The sequence below is a fragment of the Trachurus japonicus genome, chromosome 9 (genome assembly GCF_045865225.1).
Source record: "Trachurus japonicus isolate A0001 chromosome 9, Traja_1.0".
Taxonomy (NCBI): Eukaryota; Metazoa; Chordata; class Actinopteri; order Carangiformes; family Carangidae; genus Trachurus; species Trachurus japonicus.
The window spans coordinates 17,449,707-17,472,281 of NC_140915.1; the positions used below are offsets into that span (position 1 = coordinate 17,449,707).

Here is a 22,575-nt window from a genome sequence, read left to right on the forward strand (position 1 = left end):
GATTCTACTTTGCTGTGTCTACGTCGAAATATACAGTACGGTTTCCTTCGGGCTTTTCCTCTCTCAGTCTGGTGTTTCTGCCGCTCCTCCTCCTCCTCCGTGGGATTTAAATATCTGTGGATGGCTGGATTCATTTGCTTTTTCATGGTTACACAGTTCCTCTCCCATTTAATCCCAATTGCTGCTGCAGGGGGGCAGTAAAATACATGCTCCGCTATACAGTAAACTTTGTTTTGGTTTTTTTCCCAAGGAGAAGAAGAGAAAAAAAATACCAGCAGATGTAAAACAAGACTGTATGACTGACTCTGTGAAGCGATACTTATCTTAAATGCTAAAGCTAGCAGGTGATATGCTGATGTTTACCTGGTGCATTGTTTACGTATTAATTTAGGATGTTAGCATGCTAACATTTGCTAATTTGCATGCTTAGTTTTGCAGATATTTAAGCAATTAACATTTTCTAAGGTACACAACTGTCTCTGGAACTTCATCTAAAAGCTGTTGAGATATTTCAGTTCATACGAGTGCTTGGACCACCGGTATGGGCTCAAACTAGGGCCAAAAGGCTTTTTGAGCTTGTAAAGTGATCTTAACAAACAATTTCAAAGTTTGTATTTGTAAATGAACCTTTGTAAACCTGTAAATTAAATCTGCCGGGGAAATACACAAGTTAGCACATGTGTAGACAATATTTGTATTTCTAGAAAAGAAAACGGAGACTGATTAAAATCTTTGAAGAACAAAAACTCAGCATTCCCACACAGGGAGGGAGGCTGAAGTTACAAGTTGACCCTGTTTTTACACCTGAATCTGAATCACAATTTGGTTCCTCAATGACCCAAGTGTGTTGGAGCTCGGTGGCGTTTTTTTGATTGATTACAATTTATGTTATCATGCAACCCTAATTTGAGCCTGTACCACACAAACGACCACCTCTAGATAACACTAACTCCATGAACTGGTTGTAGCCTGAATTGTGTCACATAATGTATTGACAGAGATTATTTAAAGGGGGAACTATGCAGGTTTGGTCCTATTTCGCTGTTTTGGAGTGCATATTTGCATATTTTCATTGCGCTGATGCATAGTGCTGTAAAGCAGTCCATGTTTCTCACAAGACAAGATCTGGGACACGGGGTCGGAGGCTCTGATCTTGCAAGTTTAGTTTTCAGCCAAGAGAGCCTATTGTAGTGTAAGGCAGAGAGCCTCCATTCTCCCCGTGACAAGTCATTTAACCATCACAATCACTCCGAAGCTGTTTAATTAAGGTGCAAGTCTTGCATTGTTCCTCTTTAATGGTTAAGTGAACTTCTCACACAGATTTAAGTCACTCACCCTAATGCCTTTAGGTCCTCTGATGCCGATGGATCCCCGTGAACCAGGAGGCCCCTGAATGTGTGTAAAGAAACATCATTAAGCCGGGTCCTGTCAAAATGTCAAAGCTAAGATACAAAGGACAATTATCTAAGTCTCAAGCTGAATGTAGAAACTGTTATAAATGCTATTTTTCTAACCAACCTATTGTACCAGTATTATATTGAAGCACTCCACTGCTAAGCCTGCATTATTAATGCCTTCTGAGAGATTAGAGCGATATGAAGTGTCAATAATGGATTTGTCTTAAAGAGCAACTTAAATCCTGTTTCCTGCCAAACACCAGTTGCTTGATCTCAGAACTGCTTCTTAAGCTGCGATGTGTTTCAACATTAGGAGGCAAATGTGTTGACAGTTGTTCCACCTGTAAATACTGGCCATGATGGAGAGGATTATATCCGATGGTCTCTCCAGAACAACACTATCCAACTATTCATAAAGCTCAGTACACCACTATGACAATGACAAGTGTGAACTTACTGGGATCCCCTGCAGTCCAGGTATTCCCGTCTCTCCAGGTATTCCAGTGTGACCCTGACGGACACCACATCACTTAAATCATATCAATATTATTTAGAAAACTCATGAATCAGCTCCCAGATCTTTGACCAAACTGGATGGGCTTGTATTACCGGTAGCTCTCTGTTATACAATCACTGTTTAATCTTAATCGGTCTCTCCAAACATACAACTCGCCCCCCACATCCCTTACGTATGAAGAATTGAACGCCCCACGGTACGAGAGACGGGGTCCAGACTTACTCCTTACCATCGGCCCCGGTTCACCTGGTGGTCCAGGGGCGCCCGTTTTCCCTCGGTCCCCCTGAGGAACAACAGAGAAACATCTCATGTAAGGATCCATGGAAAAAGATTATTTTAATGTCACTGACCAATTGTCCGAAACCTCAAATATATGAATTTGTGAAAAGCATAAAATTTGCATATTTGAGAAGCTGAAATCTTTTGCCTGATAAATGACAAACGGTTGATTCTCCAGTGTTGGCTTATTGTCCGAGACCTAATTACATGCTTGACCAACAATAAGCAATAAAACTGATTAAACTGGACTCTGGACAACACCAACTGTGATGCTAGCACAGTGTGACAAATTGAGACCATGCTAACCTTTTCTCCGGCGATGCCCATCTCTCCGAAAGGCCCAATAAAACCAGGCAGCCCCTGAAGAAGAGGAAGCATCCTGTCATAACCGTTTCTTGTTCCTCTTAGTTGCACTGAAACTAGATTTCTCATAATAGGGCTGCTCAGCTTTGGGGCTCGAACAAAACAGACACACACAGACACAAGAGTGAGCATCAAACAGAAATAAGGGAGAGAAGCCTTTACCCTCTCGCCAAGCTTTCCGACCTCGCCAGTTATCCCGGTCTCGCCCTACAGCAAAGCAGCCAATTAGCATATCACAAACTTATTCATGCCTTTCGTTTTTAGTTCAAATCAGTCGAAAAATGTGCTCGGAGCCACGTCTCCCTGTGGTAACGGGAGAATTAACATCTAATTTACACATATTCAGATGATGCATTATCATGAAAGTAAAACCAAGGGATGGGGATGTTCACTTAAGGATGACAGTGGTTCGGTGGTGGATGTGTGACTGTTAGGTCTGACCTTGGGTCCGTCTGGGCCTGTCAGTCCAGGGAATCCTTCCCTCCCAGGCCTGCCCTGAACAGAAAGCAGAAATGACACATAGAAGAGTAATGCAGCTCCTCATAACAAAACTATAAAGCCTCTGCATCTCCGGTATGCAAAAGGTGCAGCCTGTGAGTCGACCGTCGCCCCAAGAGGCCGCGGCAAAAACTGAAAAAAAAAACAATTGATGCCAAAGCAACAACATCCCTTTAAGAAACTTAATGATACACAAAAAAACAAACAAAACAGTCATTTTCAGCATCAAAAGCGTTTTATTACTCACAGAAGCCATTGAGTCGTTTTGTGTTTGTTTATGTTGATCACTGGTGGGTTACACATTAGGGAAAATGGCAGACTGGAGTCAACCATGGCACAAAAAAAAAATAAAATAAAATAGAGAACTTCACTGGAAATGCTTTCTCTATTGTTTCGCCCGGGATGATAAACACCTTTTTTTTTGGACAGAGACACTGTGTCACTGTCACTGTGGACTTCTACTAAAACTGCTCCACAGTTCAAAGCCGTCCTGTCTGTCTCTTACTAAATCAAAAGTTTGGCGTTTACGGCCACTTCACCGACTATGTTCTGCATCCAGATACTGAGAGATGAATATAAATCTGTGTACGGCAGAGATGCTTTACAATCAAATCACCTTCAATAACCTTAAATAGCCTTTACGGCACATTTGACAGTATTAATTCATTGTCATCAGCTTTAAACGTTTTATGAATCAGTCATCACCGCTGACGAGCAGCTATACATTTGATTTAAAACTGAAAGGCAGCTGCTGTGTGTGATTTCTTTTTATGATAGAAAGAGAATAGCAATTTGCGAACCAATCCGGGAATATGAGTCTACGGTGTCCAACAGGAAGTCTCTCAAAAACAGCTTCAGAACAATAGATGGAGCAGAAAGCCACTGGACTTGTTGTCTATAATGACCCATGGATTGCAAAATTAGTTCAGACAGATGCGTGTGGGGTTTTTGTGTTGATGGTATTGTGGTCTGGTGTGTGTAGCGGATCCTGCATGATTATGATGTTATGATGGTTTCTAACTGGTCTTGAGTTGCAGGGATCATCCAATCAGCACTCACCTCGAGTCCAGTGGGTCCAGCTGGCCCGAGCGGTCCCTCATCACCCTGTCAACAGAATTGCCGCATAAAAGGTCAGAGAAAGAAGAAAAACACCTCCTCCTTCTTCATCTTCTGCTTCGTTTTCAAAATGTCAACACACACAAAAGAGTCAAACCCACCTGGAGTCCAGGTGTTCCTCTTGGACCGGGCAAACCTCTGGTCCCTTGCTTTCCCTGCGGACGACAAAGACAAAGAGAGTTAACTGTCAGTCGCAGGCGTCAACATTCACGTCTGAAGAGTTAAATTCACTGGACCGACCTTGGGGCCTTCAGGGCCGTTTTGACCCGGGGGTCCAATGTCACCTGGGAAGCCCTGTGAAAACAGCCACACAGTTAAACACCTACTTTCATTTCATTTATCTCCTTTTGACCCTTCTCTGGGGTATAAAGGACAAAAGAAAGGACAACAGATCAGAGCAGACAGCGGCCAGATTACAGCAACATGAAATTAGACAGAGTTAATGAACATATCGACAGCTCTTAAGATTTTCTTCAAGAGTTTGAACAAATTTGACAAAATCTTTACATTATGAGATGACATAAGCTTTTTACATTTTTTTTTTTATTTGACATATAAACACATACAAACACAAACTCAACAAACACTGAAAATATGTATATTATATACTATACAGTCACACTTGCTGATGAGCACTTTTATTGGAAAGCTTTTCCTGATTTGATTTGATTTGATTTGATTTAATTGTATTGGCTGTCATTTTATTGGTTGTTACTTTGTTGTACAGCACTTTGTATCATTTGTTTTGAAAGGTGCTATATAAATAAAGTTTTTTATTATAGTTATTATTATTTTCTAAGGAAAGGAAAAGCACATAATGGTATTCATCGCCTCAGTCACCAGTCAAACAAAGACTACTGCAAGGTGCATTGACCTAACACCTTAAATACACTGATAGAGCAACATACTGTAAATATGCATCAAGTCAAAGTACAATCAGCCAGTCCTACCTCAGGACCAGGAGGACCAGGTAAACCATCAGGGCCCTTGTCACCAGGTTTGCCCTGAGAGAGGTCACAAATACAGATCAGACAACCTCAAAATAACTGAGACATCATCGCACCCAGAAACAAGTCTTTGCATCTTTTTTATGAAGTTCACAGTCATGTCTAGTATATGCACAGTTACTTGGGAATCTCATTTTCTCAATTCCACAGTATTTCAGCGCACCAAGCTGTTGGAGCCAAGGTACGACGCTGACAGGAGGAATGGGAGGAATGAGGCTGTTATCACTGCTGCACCCATGCAGACATCATACAGCAGGGTCAAGCAAACAAGACAGGGAGTGGGTTTTCCCAGGAATCTCAAATCAGGGATCAGAGAGCAGTCAAGATATTAAGGACACTTAAGAGCACATGAGTGCCAACTGCTGGATTAGTCTTAATGCTCAGGGAGAATTCTGGGCTGGGAATTTCGTCTGCGCCCTCTCTGCTCTTCGAGAGGTTGTTTGTGCTCGATTAGCTAAAAATTTCTTAGACTCACATTCTCCCACAGATGAACGCCTGAAATTTTGCTTTTGTAAACACTGGAAGATTTCCACTGATTTTTATTCAAGCGCCGTCGCTTTTTCTTTTTCTTTTTTTTCTATCTCGAGTGCATCAAAAGATTTAGTGTACCCAGAGTCTGAGCACAGCCAGCTTTTAGATCAAAATTCTCAGTCGAAACAACTTTCACAACAATTTTTTTTTTTTTTTAGAGAAGCTGCGTCCACTCGCAGCCAGCCTCCTCTGAGCTCCGCTGGACAGAAAGTACTTTATCAATCATTTATTGATCACTCAGGAAAAATACATACACAGAGAAACAGAGGATTCAAGCGACCCAAAGCTGTGCATGAAAAGAAATGGCTGTATAAATAAGCATGACCTCTGTATGAAGTAGTGCAGTGCAGTGCAGTGCAGTGTAGAGATAAGCTGAGCTGTCAGTAATCACAGATTAACTGTGCAGGCTAATCAAACAGATCCCAGCTCTGCACTGGTGCTGGGAGCTGAATCCCTGAGCTGTCCGCCTTTAACTAGACGTAGCCTTAGATATTCTGTTGTACCTCTTATTTTTTTTGTCTCTGCTGTGTTTGAAGGGGGATGGAAAATACCTGTGGTCCTGGTTTTCCTCGAGGACCCGGTAACCCAGGTGAGCCACGCATCCCCTGTAACGGGAAAAAGGGCAGCGCATTGTAAACAAAGCCAGATGGAAAATGGTTGGTTAAATACAGAAACACATCCAACTCTATTTCTAGGAAAAAATAGGATTAACTGCTCATCAAACTACCTGTGCTTATTATAAATAAAACACCTGCTCCACACACCTTGTCCCCCTGGAATCCGCTCTCCCCTGGCTCTCCGGGCAAGCCGACATCCCCCTGAGAAAAACACAAAGCACGACCACACAATAACCAGAGTGTTAGCAGGAAAACGTATTCAGTCAACAGGAGTGTATTATAGCTTTGTGTTATCTGTCCGCTTGCAGAGAGACATTTTCTGCAGCCATTCATGGATTTAGTGGGTGAGTGGTCGAAGAAAGACGTGTGCAGATCACCTTATCACCTTTCAGTCCTGGTTCCCCCGGGTTTCCCGAGACTCCCTGGGAGGGAAAAAGAAAAGAAAACACTAAAATCATTTTTGAATGTTAAGGAGGATTAACAACATCAGGCCCAAAAGGTTAACAATAATAATTAATAAGACAAACCAGTACCCACATATGCGACATATCCACACTGTTTACCTTGAGTCCTGGAGGTCCTGCAAATCCCATAATGCCAACAGGGCCCATGTCTCCCTGTCACCAACAACACACACACACAAAACATCTATTTACTAAACTCAATAAAGAGATAAAACTGTAAAACCTAAATACATCTCACATGCTCACCGCTGCTCCTATCGCCCATAACGAGATCTGAATATTACATAACTGGTTATATACAGAGCTGAGTGAATGAATGAAGAATATGAGCTGTTTTTGTTTGATTACGGAGGGCAAATGTTTTTTAATTGTTAATGTTATGGGACAGGACCTTTGTCTAAACCAAATGTTTATTATATTATATTATATTATAACACCTACCCGATAATACAAGATTAATTCAATGCTCTGACCTTCAGTGCAACTTTATAGTTCTTGTATATGTCAGTATTCAAGGTTGAAATCCAAGTCAAGTGTTTATTATCAGCTACAGAAATGGATTTCTTGAGTTGAACAGTCCTACAGTAAAACATGGGGAAGGAACCTGAAAATATATCAAGTAAGGAATCGTCTTTCTTTCTTTCATATAGCAGTTTTCAAAAACAGCTGATCTACTGATCCATCCAACTGCTCTCCAGGAGGATGAGAGGCACAAACAAGGGCTTAAGGAGAAACAAGAGAAACAAGGACATTCAGTACAAAATATAAAGCCAGACAAGCAGGGAGAAGAATACAACAACACTCACAATAAGACCGGGGACTCCACATGGGCCAGGAGCTCCCAGTTCACCCTAGGAGGGAGGGAGGGAGGGAGGGAGAAGAGGAGGAGGAGGAGAGAGATGCAACATGAGCAGAGGCAGAGAAGAGCAAGAGCAGCAGCAGCAGCAACAGCAGCAGACAGAGGGAGGACATGTGTAAGCATACAGTCGTGTTTATATATGTTGTTTGTTTACTCGTTTGCCTCCTCCATTCACCACGGCCTTAATGTGCTTCTCCACTCAGCTTTGCATAGCGAGCTTGAGCTAGCACTTGGCACCGGACACACACGGGCTCGTTGTCCAAATGATCCGCCGTCCCACAGCCGCACCACATGCCATGTCTACATCCTCTCCAGCCCAGAGATGGATGACACACAGCCCAGTGTGGCCTTCCTGTCGCCTCCGCCTTGTTCGTCATGAATGAAAGGAGACGGATTCAGCCAAATTGACCCCCCCACCACCCTACCCATCCACTCTTTCTCTCTCCCTCCTTTCCCCCTGGAGGGAGAGGAAATGAGGCCTGGAGGAGGCTCGCGGAGGTCGGCCAATCACAATCTAACACTGACCCCGTCAATCACCAGTAGAGTGGGTCAAAGTCAAGAGAGAGCGAGAGAGGAGAGAGAGGAGAGAGTGAAACTGCTGATGCTGCCGCCGTATATCAGAGTGGATTATGACGGGTGACTGAGTTACTAAGTGAACACACAACTTTGACTCACAGTCCGGTTTGTGCAACGGTGAAGTTTTCTCCAACTCTGTCAGACCCATTAGGTGCATCACACCTTTTCCATCCACTTTTACACTTTCTTATGCAATCTAATGGTTATATTATGTACTAATATGCATCTTTTTGAGTCAAAATTTAGTCAGGTTACTGTTTTAAAAACAATTTCAGTTGTCATACTCATTGAGTCATTGCATTGTTGGGCCACATTATGCTGTAAATATGAATGAAACACCCAACAATCAATAAAAATAGTCATCAGTACTGTATAGTCCAGGCCTGGATGGAACATGTATTACATACATTTCTGAAATAAGGTTCAGATATGACCCAAGACAACAGGAGGGTTAAAAGTCCAGTGTGTAAAATGGGGGTAAAACCGTGATATTTAGCGTTCAGATTCTAGTTTGCAGCGCTCACTCCCTCACTCGCTCGTTCGCACTCACCCCTCCTGTCGGCAAAGTGATGGTGGCCTCCAAGGACAAAAATACTTATTTGCCACGACTGGGAGTATTTTAGGAGCATGGAGCAATGAGGTGAAGATCTAAACCATTTTACGATATGTCTGCTGTTTCCTCCTCCTTCTCCTTTCCTTCCTCCTTCTTTATTTATGAACGTGAAACTTGTGAAACTTGCTCTCTGATTGGCAGGATTTTTCCGCTTGGGCCGCCGTACAAACATAGCGGCGCAAGATGGCGCCACTCTCTAAAGCAAGATCCTTGCTATATGTAGATATAAAATAATAATTATAAGACTAAGACAAGACAAAACAAATTTTATTTTATAGCGATTTTAAACTTATACAAATGTGGCGGATGTTGTCTGGCCTGTGGGTTTCGAACCCGGGTCTCCTGCACCGCCGGCGATGATGCAATGCAAACTGTTTCGCCAAGAGGTCCAAGACCACTTGGCAAGTGGGTTTGCACGTCTTTTATGGGCGAGTGAGTTTAAAATAAATTAATTAATTGCCAATAAAGCTTGCCAATTACTACACACTGAACCTTTAAGTGTATTATAGTCACATAGAAGGTGTTAAATAACATGTGAAATGCATGAGGTGTAAAGTTCAGTGTGTTGAAGGCATATACTGTACTGTATCTACATGATTTCACTTACTGGGTTCCCGTCAGGCCCTGGGGGTCCCCTCTCTCCAAAGTCACCAGGAAACCCCTGAACACACAAACAAACAAACAGGACAGTCATGTAACCAGAGGAGGAGGAGGGGTATGTAGGGGGGGAGAGAGACTGAATGTCAATCATTCATTTGGTCCATTATTTGGTTAAAAACCATTCATTTTGTAATTTGCTGAGTTTATACTTATATATCACTTGGTTTTGTCAGTTATCACACTAAACTCAAGGGAGGAATCAACAAAGTGTTTCCCAAAACAGACATTAGCGGAGTAAAGCCAAGCAAATCCCATCAGATCTGATCCCAGCACTTCATTCCTGGGAGACCAGCAGGAAATTCCATGGTGGAGTGTTTCTGAGCAGCCGAGTGTCTGTGTATGTGTGCATATATGTGTGTGTATTTGTGTATCTGTGTGTGTGTGTGTGTGTGTGTGCGCGCGGGCTGGCAGGGAGCGCTCAGCAGCCTGCGAACCAAACCCCCAGGACTTGCCTAAATGGCTGAATAAAGCTGCTTGGCCCGGGAACTGCTGACTGTGTCTTTTTTTTTTTTTTTTTTTGCTTGGTCCTCGTAATTCCATTATAGAGGCAGAACAAGAGGCGTGATGCAGCCGCGAGGCCACACGCTCAACATGTGCTTGTCAGCGGGCCAAGGTCAACATGGAGCCCGCTGCAACATCACGGCTCAGCACTCGCCCACAGAAGGCGAGTGTTACAGACAGAAAAGAAAAAAAAATGACAACTGGCAGAACGGAGGAGAGATTTTTGATGCGGAAAAACAAAAAAAAAGATCTAATTAAAAACCTGACAACCTCCGGAGATGGCAGAGACAAGTTATTATTTGCGTGGCAGACTGCTCCTTTTTTTTTTTCTCAAAACATTAGGGCAAATGCGGATAAAGCAATAAGACGTAATTGGCGCGACGTGAAGCCCACAGGAAATGTGGAAAACTTCGCCTCTCGCCAGAAATGTCAATAACCGAGTGGAGGTTTGATCAGAAACACATGCAGGTCTTTGTTCTCATATCGAGAACAACTCTCAGCGAGGTTGGCATCCACGCACTCATTAGGGAGATCTACCCAGTGGAAAACCCTTCCATCCCCGTTACATGCAGAATATAACATGTATTAGATAGATGGATGCATACGGGATGCTGCTTTTCTGCTGACACAGGCAGAGAGAAGATGTTAGATGTCATAAAATGCCAAAAAAAAAGAAAAGAATTGGCTTTTTTTTTTTTTTTTGGTGGTTCAAACTGTTTGAGTCTTTATGACGTGGATCAACAAGACATGCAAACTCTGTCTCTTGTTTGTCTCTGTTTTCTGCTGAGTCAGCACAGACAAAAAGAAGCGTCTTAGACAAAGAGACTGACCTCACTTCACCACAGAGGAGGAAAAAAAAAAAAAAAGGGGGTTTACTCATGAATTGGCTATTACAAGCATATTTTTTGGACCTCAGTCATGGTCACTGACCATTACTTCATAATAACAAAAAAAACATGTACAACCAGCCTGAGCATGGGAAAATCAGATTCACACAAGCGGTTATGTGAAGTATTAATGTTTTCCATGTAAGCCGGGAAAGATGGGAAATTTTTTACTTCCTGGCGCCAATGACGGTAGACTTCCCTGAGTCTGCGGGTAGAGGCTCCATATCGCCAAACCCACAACTGACACATCACATTATGATATGAGACTAATTTCAAACAAGCCCAGTAATAAGCGCACCGTGTAACACACTGTGTGATGTTTCTTAATCGACTTCAGGCAGAGAAAATTAGTCATAGGAGATTTATAGATGAGCAGTCACTGACTTTAATATGAGAGCAGTAACTTCTAATTTGAAAAGGGAATAAATTAAGTATATGTGCTCCCAGATTCAGTTACACAGTCTAAAGGTTGCATATTTTCCCAATCCCTGTGAAAATCCCAAGCACCACTGTGCCGGTGTGAAAGTACATATATATATACCACAGCTTCTCCTCTCACAGATTTACAGCTAAGGTCAGGAGGGGCTGCAGGGTGACCGAGAGCCCCTGTCAGAGTAATGGTCATTTAGTACATTTTAAAAGTAGCTCTGCAATACAGTAAAGAATCCATAGATCAAGACAAAGCATCGCCCTTTACGAGGCTGCACTAAAATATGTTGTCTGAGAAGTATGTTGAGAGAAAACTTTACCGGCCTACCCATCTTGCCCTTCTTCCCATGAACGCCGGGAAATCCCTGGAAACAGGAAAAAAGAGAGAAAAGAAGATTTGAGAATCAGAGAGAGAGAAATAGATAAGGAGCTAAAGGAGAGATAATAAAACAGCATAAAGTAAAAACACAGAAATCATTAGATGATGGGAACGAATACCCTTTGAAGCTGTGGTGCTGTGTAACAATGGACTAAAAGGGGCAAAAATGTAAATATTCAACATGTGCAGACGTTTCAGACTCAGCGTGGCTCAGTTTTCAGCAGGCCAAAGTCTGAGCTGAACTGTATTTTTAACCGAATGCTACGTTAGCATGCTAATTTAGAAGATTCAATATGAAACGATAGCATGTAAAAGCTCAAAACACGGCTTAGTTGAACTTTTTTTTGTTTATTATGTCAATGACTCTCCTGTCAGAGTTGCCATTTTTATTATTTATCATTCATCATGACTGGCACTAGATGGAAAGTCCGTCCCTGGGACCTGAGTTTCATCCTCTCAGGACCCGTGCTTGTTCCATATTTCATGGAAAACCCATCCGCATGTTTGTTGCATGTTTTACATTTGAGTAATGGATTATCTGAGGAGACGGGGCTGACACACTGATGGGTCGACCGGACCACAGTGAGACTAAAAACACGCAGCATACTTCCCAAGAGATTTGGTGCCACTGTTTTTATCCGCTGCCCTGGCTGGGTTCAAGTCCATTTAAATCCTCCTCCTACATCATAACCTTCTCCAGGACAGTGGAGAGGTCGGGGTCTAGGTTTTCTGCACCCTCCAAACGTTTGATCTGACGCTGTATGAGGCATACTGACTGTGCTTTGGCCTTCTGAGGGTGATTTGATGAGGTGCGCCTGCAGTACCTCAAGAATGAGACCTATTTCTTTTTCATGATTTTTCGGCCCACGGACAGTCATATAATGCAAACCCAGAAGCTATTCACTCTCAAAAAGCCACGAATACTCACTCTCTCGCCATCGGGACCGGGGAGGCCAAAAAGCCCAGGGATGCCAATGTGTCCCTGGGGAGATGAATAAAAGATGGGAGTGGATGGGAGCAGATAAGGCAAAGATGGACGAAGAAGCGAAAAGGAGGTGGACAAGACGGCCCCGATGAGATGATGGAGATGGACAGCAGAGATGTTAGATGTCAACAACACCAACACATGTCTAAAAATATCTACAAAGAATTCAGCTGTGATGCTTTGATGTGTTACAGCACTGCTTTTTTTTCCACACAGCTACAGTGGAGCGTGGTCGAGAAGAGCCAAGCCTTGAGGCAAGTGTATATGCCCATGGACTGCATGGTGCTGGCTTCCACGATGTAGTCCAAGGGCACATACCCTCACATCAGGGATCTCTGAAGATCTGTCTGCTGCATCTGCTCAGAGGAGGAAGAGGAGGAGGAGGGGAGAGGTGGCGAAAAAGAGCAGCAGGAGAAATTACAAGCTGACATTTGAATGCATCATGGCTGCGCTCGGCCGCAGAGCCGTTCAGTTTTATGATATTTGCCCAACATTAACAAGAGCAGAGCGAGTAGAGGCCGCAGTTAATTGTTCACAATGTGTACGACTAACACAACGCTCTGTCTCTCTCATTAGTGGCGTTTATGACATTGGTCTTTTTGACATTTACACTGGTTACACAGTACACAACAGTAGAAACATGCTTCTCTCTGCACATTTACCACAACAAATCAATGTCATGTCAGTTTTTTTTTGTTGTTTTTTTCCAGTGATCTACTCACCCTGACTCCCTTTGGCCCCATTTTTCCTATAGGCCCCGGAAAACCCTGCGTGTGAAGAGATGACAAAACACGTTTCAAACAGTAGCAGCAGCAGAGCTACAGTCTGACCAGGGGTTAAACCAGTGTTTTTCAACCTTGGGGTCGGGACCCCATGTGGGGTCGCCTGGAATTCAAATGGGGTCGTCTGAAATGTCTAGTAATTGATTAAAAAATGATGATAAACAACTGTATTCTATACTTTCACTTTTCTCGAATTTACACCGAGTTCAAATAAAATGCAGCATATAAAAATATCTGAGCTGACGCATCTTGTTTGACGGAGTCGCTAGAAATTTGTGATGTCAAAATGGGCTCACAAGCCAGAAAAGGTTGGGAACCACTGGGTTAAACATCCTCTCATCTTGATAATAAGCATCAACTTTATCCAGATTTTTGTAAAAAAAAAAAAAAAATCCTAATTCTCATTTTGGCTGACATTTTGCTGTGTTAATATTTCAGCGGCGTTTGCACTGCAGAAAATATCCCCTCCCACACCCACACACACATCCTTTTCAACAGTAAAGATCAACTCTGAGCAACAGGAGCGTTCTTCCTCCTCCAGCAAAGTGCAGCGTCTTGACATAGACCTACGGCCCCGATGATGATTCACAGCGTACAGATGGTAGGGGGTGCTAAAGCCTAATCCATCACGCGCCACAAAGTGTCTATAGGGATCAGAGTCCTGACACAGTAAGTGCGCCGCAGCACCGAGGCTGAACGCAGAGGCCCGTGTCTGAACTCCACGTTATCATAAACATTCAGGAAGCGTCGAAAAAAAAGAAAAGAAAAAGTGGGTGAAGCCGCCGTCCAGCTGCTCCTGAATCCTCACATTTGCTTACAGCTAAAAGGAAACAGACTCTAAATGCAGAGAAGACCATAACGCCTCCCAGCTTTGACTTATCAGACACTTTTTTTTCCCCTCGAAGGGGAACAAACGACTGATGCTAACGGATCGGAAGGAGAGAGAGGAGGCTTATTTGTACCCGGGGATCTCTGGCATTAGTCACACTTTTATTGCCCTTTCTTTCTCCGGGGCAGCGCTTCCTATGGAAACCTTTTGACATTTTATTTCCTCGCTAGACCGGTGGCGGCCATGGTTTAAATTCCACCACAGGTGCTTCTATAGTTTAGAGCTGTTTCCTTTTCTTTTTTTTTTCGCCCCCTTTCATTCTGCTGCTATAAACTTTTTATTTGGATTTACCAAATTAGGTTTCTGTGAGGCTGACGCTGAGATGCCGATGGCGGAGGTTCTTTTTTTTTTTTTTTTTCCACCAGCCAATATCTTTAAATGTGATTATTTTCTTGCTACAGAAAACACACAAAGGATTCAGTGTTTTCCCTATAATTCCCTTTTCATTCATCAATGTGACAGTAAGCAAACATTACTAGCTGAAATTTGATTTATTAAAGAGGTGAAAATTGCCCCAATTTAAAAAAGAAAAAGAAAAAAAGGCTGAATTCACAATAAGAGGTGATATCCTAGCCTCCAGTTATTGTTTCTTCTTGTGTGTGTGTTCGTGTGTGTGTGTGTGTGTGTGTGTGTGTGTGTGTGTGTGTGTGTGTGTGTGTGTGTGTGTGGCCCTGTTCAACCAGCACCGCAAACACTAGATTTACTGCACCTGCCTGCCAGGATAGCCTTTGGCCCCAGGGCTTCCATCATCTCCCCGTTCACCCTGTGGAGAGAAGGACAGACCAGAGATCAGCGAGAGACCAAACGAGGTGAGAAGGGGAAGGAAGAGATGGAGAGAGAGAGAGGACTGAAGGATGGAGGGAAGGAAAGGCAAGGCAGCTGCATGCGCTCTTCTTTTCACGCACACGTGGTTTGTGTTGGAGCCTGGCTGATTGCAGTAATGCAAGGTTACAGTAAGACAGACGGTAGTAAAAAAAAAAAATGGAAGGAGAGCAGAGCGCACTGTGTTTATGAAGCAACAGCGAGTCGGTCCTATGGAAGAATTTAAATCTCTCAGCTTCCCAATAAAGAGCTTTTGTTCAGTCGCTGCTCGTGTTGCCAGTAAACGCTATTATGATGCGGTCGAGGCCGCATGCCATTACGACTACTGCGAGTACAGTTTCCCCCCCTAATACGCTTATCCTCATCAACGCACTGTATAACTTATGAGTCACTTCTTCCTTGAGGTGAAAGACCAAAACCAAATGCATCTCAAATTCAGAGGAATGTTTGATTTTACATGTATGGGAAAAGTGAAAACAGGATTATCTCGTGAAGGCATGCAAGAAATTACAGGCTTATTTAAAAGCCAACCACGCTCAATTGTTGTGTTTCTGTTTTATACAGTTTCCAGACAAAAACAAGGATAGTTCGTGTGCTGAGAGATGAAGATGTTGTTGCGCTGACAAAAATGATGTGAAAAGTCTCCAGAGAAGCAGCTGCAGTACCAGTCACCCAGCTTCTCATTCAATGTTTTTCTTTTTTTATTACTTTCTACATTGTAGATTCATACTGAAGACATCAAAACTATAAAGGAGCACATATGGAATTATGTAGTGAACAAAAAAAGTGTTAATTACAGTAAAAGTGTTATATGTCACATGACCTAAACCCTAAACCCAACATAGATAGATAGATAGATAGATAGATAGATAGATAGATAGATAGATAGATAGATAGATAGATAGATAGATAGATAGATAGATAGATAGATAGATAGATAGATAGATAGATAGATAGTTTTGATGTTTTCAGTTTGAATCTAGAATTTATAAAGAAATAAAAACAAAGAAAAACCATTGCGTCCAAACTTTTGACTGGTACTGTAATAAGAGCAGAAGGTAGAAGGTAACATGACAACGTACATTTTGTGCTTAATTAAGTCGACCTTTACAATCTAATCTATTGTGGCTCTGCAGTATCATCCATCTTTACCAAAATCATAGTGTTTTGTTTTTGTTGACAGAAACGTGTAAATTCAATTCTAAGTGTTATTACTAAGGCCGTGGTTAAAGGTGGCGTTGGACTGGTTAGCATTACAGCAGCCTATACTGAGAGGTGCTTCTCTTCAGCCTGTTTACACCCACACACACACACAATCCAATCAATTCCCAATCAATCAACCCAACGACTGGCACTGATTTTAAAGGCGCGCTGTGGAGTTTCTGATCACGAAGCGTTAAGTTCGATGTCCCTGTTTACTGACACAAGGCGCCAGCCACGCAGGTGACACTGTCGGCATTCCTGATGACTGCAGAGGAACAAGATGACAAAATGTGGACTTCATATGCAAGCGACGTCACGCAATCCCACTGATCAACAGCTGGTGGCAGTGACACATTAATAAACACAGCAGGCGCCAGCAAAAGACACAGTAGAAGACTGCTAGCCAATGTGAACAAGGAAGTTTTGGTATATTGTTAAAAAAAACTTAGCTAAAAGTAAATATAAGTGACTGAAACTGAGTATATACAAAGGATCTGCCTTTAACTAACACACTAAAATTTCACCGAATTAACAATCAATCAGGAGAGTGTGTAAAATCATTCTGTCGCCCGTAAACTTCACTGGGCTAGAAAACAAGCCAATCAACTGCACTAACAAAAGCAACTACAGGCCTCGGAAGAACAGGCCAATAACAATAAGTGAGAGTTCGACAGGTCTGCGTGTTAAACCATGTGGTCACTCTTCCAGAGAAATGAGTGCATAATCTCGAGAGAATACCAGAGGAGACAGGAAAGCTTTTCTTTTCTTGACTCTTTTTTTTATTTTCTTCTTCCTTGTGACACAGCACAGTCTTCTCAGAAACAGTACACAGGATTTGAACCAGGAAGGAGGGAAAGGAGGAGGAGGAGGAGGAGGAGGAATGACCTTGTCCAAACTATTTAGCCCACTTGCACCTCTGCCAAAAATCTCACTCTCTTTTCCCGCCAAGATTCCCGAACGACTGATGTGTAATGTCTCTACTCTCTAACTGTAATCCCCTCCCACCCATCATCAGCCCTCTCTTTTTTTTTTTAAACGTCGCAGCGTCTCTGTGTTAATATTTTTCTCTCTGTCATTCCCTCCCTTTCTTCTCTTTTGTAACTATAAATGGAAAGACACGCCGGAGTCTTATGGGAACTGTCTCTCTCCGTTGCTCGACTTAGCTCTCCCATTCGGTGGGTAAACATACGTTGACATACAGCCTAACGCGCCGCAGCCATCAGACACACAAACAGCATGCGAGCCGGTTTTAGACAGCGTGATAGCACTTCAAAGAGACGGGGGAGGGATGGTGTCAGAAGAACCAAAAGGAATCACATCTCGGTTTGTTTTCAGATGGCACGCTCAGAAAATCCTCTTTGGTTGCCTCATGATTGTTTTTAATCCCTGTGATAAAAATTCACACTCACGCCTCAGACGCTGATCAAATGTTTAAAAAAGGGAGAAACGATGCATCGCACGCACCTCAGAGTTCACTCTTTTCCCCCCAAACTCTATGAACTGCTCTCTAGTAATCTCCCTGTTACACTCGTTGACCTAAGGGGGCGCCACTATTGCATCATCATTACATTACAGTGCAGCTTGGCAGTAGACTACTGGAATTATGAAATACACTTTATAATAACTACACACTGTTTAGTGTGAGTTAACCATTATTAAATACTTTATTCTTTATTTAAAAAGCATTCTTACTATGCAATTCACAACCACTGCTGTAAATGTTTTAACTCTGGATTAATAAATTGAAACATCTATTAACATAATCACAAACCATTAGTCCATGTCTACATCATTGTAGGTATAAATGCTGCATATATGTTCATCTAAATTGTCTGTTAATCATTTACTCACACTTTATAAATAATCTTATGAACCACTGATATCTCCATATTAACTGTAATCGATGTAATAGTTGATTTATAAATACTAAAACCATCATTTATTAAGCATGAAAAGCAATACACCATACATGAGCTTATTAACTGAGAGTTTAACATAAATTTATTTTCTATGCTTAGTATTTAATAATGTTTAATACATTCTTAATAGTGTGAAGTGTTACCATATTTCTTTCATATCCTCACTAGTCTAATGCAGAGGTGTCCCACTCATTTTAGTTCAGGGTCCACATACTGTACAGCGCAATTTGATCTCAAGAGAGATCAGTAAATGAAAAGCATAATAACCTATAAATAACGAGGACTCAACATATTTCCCTTTGTTTTAGTGCAAGGAAGTACAAGTACATTACTAAGATTAAGTTAATGAACTATCATTTTATGAAACATATTATGAACCAACCTGAAATTTCTTGAGAAAAGTAATTTTTACAATATTATGTCTCTTCTGTAATTTTCACACTGGCCAAATTCATCCTGTGGGCTGGATTGGACCCTCTGGTGTGCCGTACGTTTGACCCTCCTGCTCTAATGCAATGTAATAATAATAATGATAATGTAGTAGTAGCGCCCCCTTAGGTCAATGAGTGTAACAGGGAGATTACTAGGGGTGAACTCTTCAGGAGCGTTGCATCATGAACTAATGCTTCATACTGTAGTGTGTAGTTTTTGTATGAGCAGAAGTGCTATTTATTTTATATTATCTACAGTATGAGAGATGATGTAAGATGAATACAGAGGAATAAATTACTCACAGGTTCACCAGGGAGACCAGTGGGACCAGGGTGACCTTTCTGTCCCTGTTGATAGAGAAACAATGAGTTAGAGAGTTTTTGCACATTAAACAATAAGACTTGGTAAAAAAAAAATTAAATAAATAAATGCATAAAACATCACTTTTTCATTTAAATTCTGATCACAAACCCAGAGGGAAGTGCAATGCTAAATGATGCGCTGTGGAGAAAGAGATTATGTCAGTCTCGGGGAGAAAAAATACTAAGTCAACGGTCAAATTTAATCTAATTTCTGTTGTTTATCACCTTGTGCTCAAGAGCGTCTCAGTGAACCCCACAGGGACTGAAATTATGTGGAAGGATTTTTTACAGTTGCTTCAGAGAGGACTTGACTTTGTTTCCATATAACATTTTTCAATAAAAATAATTTCAATTCACCCAGAAGGTTTAGTTTAAAAGGCTCCAAAGCAAAAGACAACCTTAAAACCTTGAGACACCATGATTCCAGCTCGATGCAGTTTGTCTATAATGCTGCTGCACGACTGCTTTGCAATGAGTTCGTCTAATCACCGGCACGGCTGCACTGATAAAACTATTCAGAATAATCTTGCATTAATTAAACCAGTAAACCAATTAGACAGTAACAAGTAAAAACCCAAAAGGGTAATTAATAGTCACCTTCATGCCCCGTGGTCTCAAATGAGTGTGCCAGCCGGTTGCAAAATGTATTAATCTTCTCGCAATCAAAGCCTACAGTGGATAGAGTCATGTGAAGTTATCTCTGAGGGAAGAGCACGTCTACCCCGTCAACTGTGAAGTCATTAGCCACCAGCTGTGTCAGGCTCTCAGCAGCAGGACAAGTTAAACCACAGGGAGCCACAGGCTGATGTAAGCAGAAAAAAAAATGTACCAGTGTAAACAAACATTTCACCATCAAGAGAGCCATACAAAGCACTCTGGAGCCTGTCGACCACAGAGTGTACATGAGGATTACAATCTCCCCCTGCAAACGTCCTGTGAGATGTTTGGTAGCACTGATACAAACCAGGGCTCAACAACTTTGACGGTGGCGGCTGCACTGACTTCATGCACGCCGATGTGACAGTGATGAGGAAGGAAAGTAGAATCAAATTTTTTTTAAATGTGTTATGATTATGCTGGTGAAATTTGCCTTTCTTTTTTGGGGGGGTGCTATTCAGTTTACTGAGTTACAGTAAGATCAAATTCATGTGAAGAATAAAACAGGATAAAATATTTTTTTAGACTTGGCAGGATGCTAATCTTTGAATAAAAATATCACTCAGAGGAGTAATTTTACCACATGATAATAAAACGTGGGCCACAGACCCTTAAAGAGGAACTATGTTACATTTTTACCTTAATTGAACAGCTTTGGAGTAACTGTGATGGCTTAATAAATGACATGTAACTTGAATGGAGGCTCTCTGCCTTCCACCTAGTGTCTCTCAGTTGAAAACCAACTTTGCAAGCTGCCCCGGTGTCCCAGCTCTCGGCTCTGCAGCACCGCAACACAAATGCGCCCCCGTAACCCGTAATTTCTTGTTTATGACAGATAAGACTTCACAAATATATACGTCATAACATTGTTTATGATATATAACGTTATCTACCGCTCTATTGATTGCTTTGTCACCGGCTTCATTGTAAACAAATGCACATGGCCAGATGGAGGGTTAGCAAAACAGCGGAAAAGTGACCGTACTTGCACAGTTCCCCTTTGAACCTGTATCTTTCACTTTCTGGTCAACAGTCAGATGATACCACTCTATAACAACTGTCTACAGCCAGGAGACAGTTAGCTTAGCTTAGGTTGTCTTAGCTGAGCACAAACACTAGAAACAGGAAGAAACAGCCTCTAAGGTTTAGTTTCAGGCACATATTTGTCATTAAATCCGACAAGGGAAGTCGGAACTTCTAAGTTTTTTCTCGGAAGTCACAAAATTTAGTCATTTTGTCCTTGAGGCTAAGTAAACATTTGTGCAAAATTTCCTCAAGGCCCTTCAGAGATATTGCGTTCACAAAGTCGAACCACACCCACGGCCTTTGACCCCCAGTTCATGCTTGAGTTGCTATGAATGTTTGCGCCAAATTATAAGAAGTTCTCTTGAGGACGAACTAAGATATTGTGTCCAAGAGTTCGACGGACGACCCAGCATGGAGGCATAAAAAACATCTGTTAACATACTGTACCACAGTGGTAGTACAGTCTGTATCTGCTCCTTTCAACACTTTGAAGGATTTATGCTTTGCCAGTCATTTATAGCACAGGTTTTGCAGTAATGGAGCTGGACGTGGTTGTTGTCTTTGGAAACTTTGGACACTTGATTAGAATTTAAAATGAGCTTTTGCGGGTTTGGCAGCACAACACAAGTGAACGCTGGTGGGTCAGGCAGGGGCGGGCAGAGGGGGCTGAGGCCGAGTGAGGCTGACATGCTGGCAGGACGACGTCCCATGTTGATCAAAAGGCTGATATCAGTCCAGTGTAGCATCTTAACTCGGGGGTAAAGTAGATTAATAACACGCCATCGGAGCAGTTCGAGTGAATATATCACAGTTATCCCGCAGCTACAAACCAATCAACCGAGACCCAAGCCTGTGACATCATCACTGTGGGGGACCTGATCCTTAAAACATCAACACAAAGCTGCATATGAACATTGACAGAAGTATGTAGGCAAGATTAGAAACACTCATTGGTGTTTTTTTTGTTTTTGTTTTTTTACAAACGCTCAGAGCTTGGTGCTGAGTCCAATAAAAAATAAAAAAGTCTGCAAAGAAAGAAAGAAAGAAATAAACACATACGGAAAAGCAACTATTTCTTTTTAAGATTCAAATTTTCTGTTACATCCCCCGCAGCTTTTGGACACAGAGCGAAGCCAGATGCCGCTCCATTGGCCACAGTAACAAAAGTATCAGACTCTCTGCTCTACTGTGTTCTGTCAAATGTCTTATTATTTGTCTATTTATCTGCAGAGAGACGACAGTGTGCCGCGAGTATGAAATCTACGCCAGCATTTTTAGGGAGTAGATGAGTGTCCCGCAGGAACCAAAGAGCCGCAGCCACGAAAGGACAAAAGAATGTGTCTGGGCCTCGCAGCGAAGCCAGTACAGCTGAGTACAGTAAGAGAAGGAGGAGGAGGAGGAGGAGGAGGAGGAGGAGGAGGAGGAGGAGGAGGAGGTCCGGCCCTTAAGTGCGTTATTATTACTATTATTATTACATAGGCTGAGAAAAAGCTTTCACAGTTCTGTAAATCCACTGTGTGACACGAGAATGGCACAGGATCACACATTAGCCCTCCCTCTCTTTGAGGAGCAAACAGTTTTTTAATTAATGTAATGAACGCCAGATCAACCCTGAAGCCAACAGGCAGAGTGCAGCAGCAGCAGCAGCAGCAGCAGCAGCAGCAGTGGTGTCTCCCTTACAGAATAAGTAACAGATTTTACTTGGCAGCTAAAAAAAAAAAAAAAAACTTCTTTTCTTTCCATAGATTTTCATTTTTATTATAAAACAAAAACATATTCCCACCTGGCAGGCCTCGCACTTCTTT

The 22,575-nt window shown here is 42.2% G+C and overlaps 1 protein-coding gene across 1 annotated transcript in view; it reads right to left on the reverse strand.

The window, feature by feature from the left end:
- col27a1b (collagen, type XXVII, alpha 1b) overlaps positions 1-22,575 on the reverse strand; it is a 74,782-nt gene that overhangs the window by 24,871 nt on the left and 27,336 nt on the right. Inside the window, exons 8-28 of the mRNA XM_085786292.1 lie at positions 19,028-19,072; positions 15,059-15,112; positions 13,401-13,445; positions 12,622-12,675; positions 11,635-11,679; positions 9,445-9,498; positions 7,596-7,640; positions 6,889-6,942; positions 6,703-6,747; positions 6,473-6,526; positions 6,260-6,313; positions 5,121-5,174; positions 4,411-4,464; positions 4,272-4,325; positions 4,114-4,158; positions 2,998-3,051; positions 2,719-2,763; positions 2,500-2,553; positions 2,144-2,197; positions 1,855-1,908; positions 1,336-1,389 (exon numbers count right to left, since the gene is read on the reverse strand). Of these exons, the coding sequence (XP_085642418.1) occupies positions 1,336-1,389; positions 1,855-1,908; positions 2,144-2,197; positions 2,500-2,553; positions 2,719-2,763; positions 2,998-3,051; positions 4,114-4,158; positions 4,272-4,325; positions 4,411-4,464; positions 5,121-5,174; positions 6,260-6,313; positions 6,473-6,526; positions 6,703-6,747; positions 6,889-6,942; positions 7,596-7,640; positions 9,445-9,498; positions 11,635-11,679; positions 12,622-12,675; positions 13,401-13,445; positions 15,059-15,112; positions 19,028-19,072 (1,071 nt within the window). The remainder of the gene's footprint in view (positions 1-1,335; positions 1,390-1,854; positions 1,909-2,143; positions 2,198-2,499; positions 2,554-2,718; positions 2,764-2,997; positions 3,052-4,113; positions 4,159-4,271; positions 4,326-4,410; positions 4,465-5,120; positions 5,175-6,259; positions 6,314-6,472; positions 6,527-6,702; positions 6,748-6,888; positions 6,943-7,595; positions 7,641-9,444; positions 9,499-11,634; positions 11,680-12,621; positions 12,676-13,400; positions 13,446-15,058; positions 15,113-19,027; positions 19,073-22,575) is intronic.